The 6,567-nt window shown below is 39.3% G+C and overlaps 1 protein-coding gene across 1 annotated transcript; it reads left to right on the forward strand.

The window, feature by feature from the left end:
• Positions 1-202: 202 nt before the first annotated feature.
• Positions 203-1,501, forward strand: LOC108764363 (uncharacterized). Its single transcript, XM_018512578.1, has one exon. The coding sequence runs from the start codon at positions 203-205 to the stop codon at positions 1,499-1,501; it is 1,299 nt and encodes a 432-aa protein (XP_018368080.1).
• The last annotated feature ends 5,066 nt before the right edge of the window (positions 1,502-6,567 follow it).

The raw sequence follows: 6,567 nt of genomic DNA on the forward strand, positions 1-6,567 counted from the left end.
ACAGATCTACGACGAAGCTCGCGCTCACGTCGTCCTCTACGTTGAAAGTGAGGACGAGTGGGAACTGATTCGCAAATTCTCAACGTGGACTCGATTAATCCGAGTCACGGCTTACGTACGACGCTTCGTTTCTCGAGTAAAGCGCCAGAAATCCGAGCGTACGTCACTCGTATTAACAGTACCTGAGCTTCGCGAAGCCGAAATGTTTTGGTTCCGCTACGCGCAAAAATTAGCATTTGCGCCGGAAATTAGAGCATTAAGCACTAATTCTTCTCTTTCGCGATCCAACCCTCTAAGGGCTTTGCATCCGTTCGTAGATGAGAACGCCTTACTCCGTCTTGGTGGGCGGTTGCAGAACGTCGCTCTCCGCTACGACGAGCAGCACCCGATAATACTTCCCAGGGATCGGATCGCCGAGCTGCTGATTCAGCGCGCGCACAAAGCCATCCTGCACGGTGGAACGCAGCTAGTCATCCGCACGCTGCGACAGCGGCACTGGATAATCGGGTGTCGTAAGGCCGTTAAATCTCATATTCGCGCGTGCGTTACGTGCACGCGTTACTCCGCACTGCCTTGCTCGCAACTCATGGGAGGGCTTCCCGCTTCTCGGGTTAACCCGTTCGACCACACCGGAGTGGACTACGCCGGTCCCTTTAATGTTCTTCCGTTGGTCGGGCGAGGACGAAAAACAAGAAAGAACTACGTCGCTTTATTCATTTGCCTCACCACGAGGGCCGTGCACCTCGAGCTGGTCGAAGACTATTCCGCGGACGGTTTTCTGGCCGCGTTCCGTCGGTTCTCGTGTCGCCGCGGGTTGCCGCGTCGGATGTACAGTGATAACGGTACCAATTTCCAAGGTGCCGACCGTGAACTGCAACGGCAATTTCACGCGTTGAAGGATCACCCCGCAATGCGAGATGTTCTCTCCGCCGACGGCGTGGAATGGGAGTTCGTCCCGTCGGCCGCTCCGCATTTTGACGGTCTGTGGGAAGCCGGAGTGAAGAGCTTCAAAGCTCACTTAAAGCGAGTCGTCGGGGCTCGCACGATTTCTCGGGCGGAATTCGCGACGCTTCTGTGTCAAATAGAAGCCTGCTTGAACTCGCGTCCGATTGCTGCTCTCAGCGACGACCCCAGCGACATGTCCGCGCTCACGCCCGGACACTTCTTAATAGGGCGTCCGATAATCGCGGTTCCGGAGGAGTCCGTGCTCGAGATCAACCCGGACCGCCTTTCCCGCTGGCAGCTAGTGAGCTCCATGCGGGAGCAATTCTGGCGTGCCTGGTCTCATGATTATTTGTCGTCGCTTCAGACGAGAACCAAGTGGCGAGACGCCGCGCCAAATTTAGAAGTCGGTGATCTCGTTATTGTAAAGAACCCTTTGCTCCCTCCGAGCAAATGGGAACTCGCGAGAATCCAGCAGGTTCATCCCGGGTCCGACGGACTCGTCCGGGTGGTTACGATACGCACTGCGCGTTCTCTACTGAAGCGACCTATAACGTAACTGTACAAGTTGCCTATAAATTGTAAAGCGTCGGCTTCAGAGAGCGACTGATCGCCCTTTCTCCTTCTTGTTCGTTTTCTTTTGTTTTGTTTTGCGCCGATTCTTGTCAGCATCGCGCGCTTAGTTTGTACGTATCACGTATAAAACGTTCAATATATCAAGTTTAATTGTATACATACTTGTAAAACGTTAACGACTGTATTCATTGAAATTCCAGTTTAATTCTGTTCGTTATATTACTTTAGGCTTTTGTCGTGTCAGCTATCTTATTCGCGGAACAAGCGAAACCGACCGATCGATTGTATTTTGCCCCTACTTCTAGAGCGAGTTAAGACGTGTTGTACATTTAGCGTTAATTACTTTATTGTATTTTCGTCCCTACCTATAAGGTCATTTGAGGTTCTTTATTCGGCTAGCGTCAATCACTGTCGCTCTTTGCGTTCCTTAGCTCGCGCTGCGACTAAGAGAGAGTATCTTCGATCTCGCCACGTCTTTTGCTGTATTTCGTATCCGGCGTATACGAGGCGGGCGTTCAGAATTGGAGCGTTAATTCGTGCGGTCGTTCGAGAAATTTCTTCGCTTCGAATCTTTGTTGATTCGACTTTCGAGCAATGTCGACGTCGAGAGCGAGTGTTTGTGTGCCGATGACGACGGGAGTCTTTCGACACAGAAAAAAGGCCCTCGTCGTACTTGGTGTGTTACCCCCTGATTCGTCGCTCGTTGCTGGGCCGATGTTATCGACGAATCGCGTTATCGCTTCCAAAATCAAAGCCGCAAGCCGTTCGAGTTCTCGCGACGAAAGTCAGTACGAATCTGGAGAGCGACGGGTCGAGAGGGCTCCGTCGAAGCGTCCGAGCGAACCCGGCGCAAAAATAAATCGTCTTAATTGTCGTAACGGGGGAACCAGATCGAAGGCTCCCGCCGCCGGCAACAATGCAATATATAAAGAAATTATGAGCAAATGTCCTGGTATGTGCCAATCCACTTATTTTCAGTCTGTATATGTTCTGAATACGTTTTAATAGCAAAAGACATTTACTGCCAATTGCTTAAAGTGTCGTAACATCGTAATGCTGCTCATTAGAGGTTATGTTTGATACGTTAGGTGACGGAATAAAAATACGCGTTAGTGACAGTGACATATCCCTATAGGCGTATAATATTATTTAATATTAATAAATATTTTAAGCATATTTCCAAAATATTTAGTGTAAAGCTGATTCTACAATGAGTCTTTAGTCTGTAATCGGTAGTCTTAAGTCGCAATCGGTGAGTCCGAAGGGCTATCAGTGAGTCGTAGTCAGTGAATCAGTGAGGTTAGCCAACAACCAACACCAAAAACAGGTTAATTTTCAATTCAAATTGCTCTATTTTGCTCGTATTTTTCTAAATTATATTCAATATCACTTTATATTGTAGGTGAAGCTGTGCAGAAACGATGGGAGAGTCTCCGAACAATGTTTGTGCGAGCCCATCGTAAGCGACTAGAATATATTCCATCAGGTTCTGGTTCAAGTGATAGCCAAGATGAGAATGATGGAATAGATTTTGTTTATTATGCGGAAATGAGTTTCCTTATTTCTCATTACAAGCCTCAGAGGTAAATTAAATATAATGAACATCTTTTCTCATGTACACCACAAATTGCGTACTTAACTATTTCCTTTTTTGCATTATGCAGGACTTGCTCAAACTTAAAGGTGAAGGAAACCTCCAAAGAAATACCTTCATCGATTGCAGTTGGTGGATCAATTAATATTCCAATTAATTTTACTTGGAACGTTGACCTCACAGAATCCATTACAGGTAAATCTTTGTTAGTGCAAAACTAAGTATGTATTTTAAATAATTTTATTTTAAACATAGGATTTGTAATACAATTGCATTTGTATTTTGTATTTCAACGAAGTATATAAAAATGTTTTGTATTTTATATTTCAGTTTTTCAAATTGAAAGATTGAAAGTACTTTGTATTATATATTTCAATTGAAATTGACAATCAATCTTATTATTTGAATTACAAAAATACTTTCAATTTTTCAATTTGAAATACAAAATACATAATACTTTTATGCTTTGTTTCAAATCCTGTGTTTAAAATATAAGTATTTCAAACACTTGCCCTGCTCTGCTTAGTTGTCATTAGGAATGTCAAATATACTTTGAACTGTTACAATAGTTTGATACGTCCTGATTCCACAGACACTGATAATAGCAGCTATTCTACTCCATTGTCAGTGGCCATAACATCTCCATTATCTTCGCCACTGAATCAAAATTTGTCGCCAACTTCTTCAATATCTGGCAATGAAAATGTTCAAATAAACCCAGTATAATTCGTGCCATTCTCTCCATCTGTTATCAAAGCTATAAAAAATCATACAAATTCTTCCAGCAAAGACAGTACAACCAATAAGTTCAAATCCAACAAAAGAAATATAGAAGTTGTACCTGTAAGTGACAATTTTGCAAAACGAAAGAAAGATGCCATAGATAATTTCATTGGAGAGACTTCAAAGATGATGGATAAGATGGCTGGTACCGTTCAGACTATTATATCAAACCGACAAACCCAAGCACTTCCCAATGATGAGATTGCATTACTGTCTGCGACAATTGATAACACTATACGAGATGTTCCAAAAGAAAACAGAACAAAGTGTTTGATTAAACTTCTCCAAGTTACCGAAGAATTTATTAAGAATTAATTATTAGCGCGCATTATTTTTATACATATAATACTTTTATATATATGACAAATGTACAAAGTTTGAATATTTTATTTCTTTTTGCATAAGGTGATTATGTGCAATTACATTAGTTATGTTCAGTTAGTCATATACATGCAAATTATCTTAACGTTACATGATAATCTATTCGAAGATGATGCATTATTCCAAAAAGTCTGCTTAAATGATTATGTATAATTACATTAGATATGTTCAGTTAGTCATGTACATTTTCATACGTCCCATACTTTTATATGTATGACAGCTGTACAAAGTTTGAATATTTTATTTCTTTTTGCATAAGGTGATTATGTGCAATTACATTAGTTATGTTCAGTTAGTCATATACATGCAAATTATCTTAACGTTACATGATAATCTATTCGAAGATGATGCATTATTCCAAAAAGTCTGCTTAATGTAACCTTATTTATATTGTTCAATCATTTGCACGTTTCTTTCATATTCGATAAGAAAATATTTAATATGTCATTTTACAAGTTGAAAGTCAAAACATCATTATATAATGCATGGTAGATTAGAAGATCGTGCAATTCTTTTGTACTATGTGAAATATGATATAAAAATGTTGTAAATTCAATCAGTTTAAAATTTTTATTTTAATTTGCTGTATTATGATATATTTTTATTGAGTAATACATTGTTCATATTATTGAGATTACCATTTCAAGTCGAATGTATAAAAAAAATTGAAGAATAATTGCAAATCTTAGCGCAGTTTAAGATCAGATGCTTCAAATAATTAGTTCAACCGATTAATTTTATGCTAAAGCTGTGTATGCTATTTCTTAAATGTAATTTTTCACATTTGCTAAAAATAAAATTTTTTTTAATTAAAGAACTTACAAATAAATTTACGTTTGAAGATGTTCAAATATTATTTCAATGCATATATGTATTACGGGCAGGCCTTTCTCCCTTCTCTTTTTTTTACAATGTATTTATTGTATGTAATAAAAGGTAGAATTTACATTCCCACTTTTTTCCTCCGTATATTGGTACACATTCGTTTGTCACTTGATGAGAATTTAATTATAAACTTGCTGAATTTATTTATCAAGTTCTTAAATTTTATAACTACCTCAATGTTATATTATTGATAATCATTAATCGTGAAAATTATTTAGTTTGAATACGTGCCATTAATCATAGAAATGTGATTTTACTGTTAACATATACATTTATTTCAAGATAATGCATTTTAATCTTTGATATTTTAGATGCAATATTATAGAATAAAAATATGCAAAAGTGCTTTTTACATTATTTACACTTATGTTATCTATTTTACATTATTTACATTGGTTATTCACATTGGTTGCGTTCAGCAGAACGTTGCTGTCTTCTATCGGCTTTCCTATTGGTCGAATTAAACGACTTGCTATACGACTAGCGACTCATTGTGGATGTGAAAAATTGTACAGTAATGCGGGGTCTACAATAGAAGTCATAGCGGTCGTAGAGTCTTAAGTCGTAAAAAATTAACCAATCGCAATCGAATATGAGAAGAATAATCGACTGTGATTGGTCAATTTTCTACGACTTAAAATCCTACTGCTACGACTTCTATTGTAGACCCCGACTTAGGTTAAAACTTAAAGACTTCCGATTACCGACTACAGACTAAAGACTCATTGTAGAATCAGCTTATTGCGTGGTCTACAATGGCAGTAGCAGTAGTGGATTAGGTTGTAAGAGTAAGAAATTAACCAACTACAGTCGAATATTCTTCTCACATTCGACTGTGATTGGTCAATTTCTTACTCTTACAACCTAATCCACTACTGCTACTGTCATTGTAGACCACACATAATATTTTAAGAATATTTTACTAAAATTATACAATATTAAATAAAGCCAGCGACACACGATGCTTTTTTTCCTGCTGGATTGCTAGCTGGATTTGCGTGCTTGCTGCCGTGTTGGCAACAGTGCTGGCTGTGCTATTGGCTATGTTGCTAGTTTGGCTTCAGACGATGCGGGTTTTGGTACTGGCTGAGCAACTGGAATTTATTACAAGTACATAAAAATTCCTAACCTGAACCCTGAGAAGTCATGAACTTTACCGATAAATATTTTGGTTCGCGGAGAAGAGCAACGCTTTTTCTGCCAGATTCTTTCGTTTTATGAAAAATCGTCGATTGAGAATTAATCGCATGTGTTTACACGCTTCCCAGCGGCCATCTTCAAATGAAGCGGCGTCGTGATTGGTTCTACAATAAGCTAGCATGAAATCAAGCAAGAAAAATAGCACCGGTTCTATCACGAAAATCCAGCGGATCAGCCAACAGCGGGGCCTGCAAGCCATACAATTT

This window comes from Trachymyrmex cornetzi, unplaced genomic scaffold (genome assembly GCF_001594075.2).
Source record: "Trachymyrmex cornetzi isolate Tcor2-1 unplaced genomic scaffold, Tcor1.1 scaffold1135, whole genome shotgun sequence".
NCBI classification, from domain to species: domain Eukaryota; kingdom Metazoa; phylum Arthropoda; class Insecta; order Hymenoptera; family Formicidae; genus Trachymyrmex; species Trachymyrmex cornetzi.

Excerpts from the sequence above, each read along its gene's own strand:
- LOC108764363 (XM_018512578.1), top strand. The coding sequence starts at position 203 with ATGTTTTGGTTCCGCTACGCGCAAAAATTAGCATTTGCGCCGGAAATT.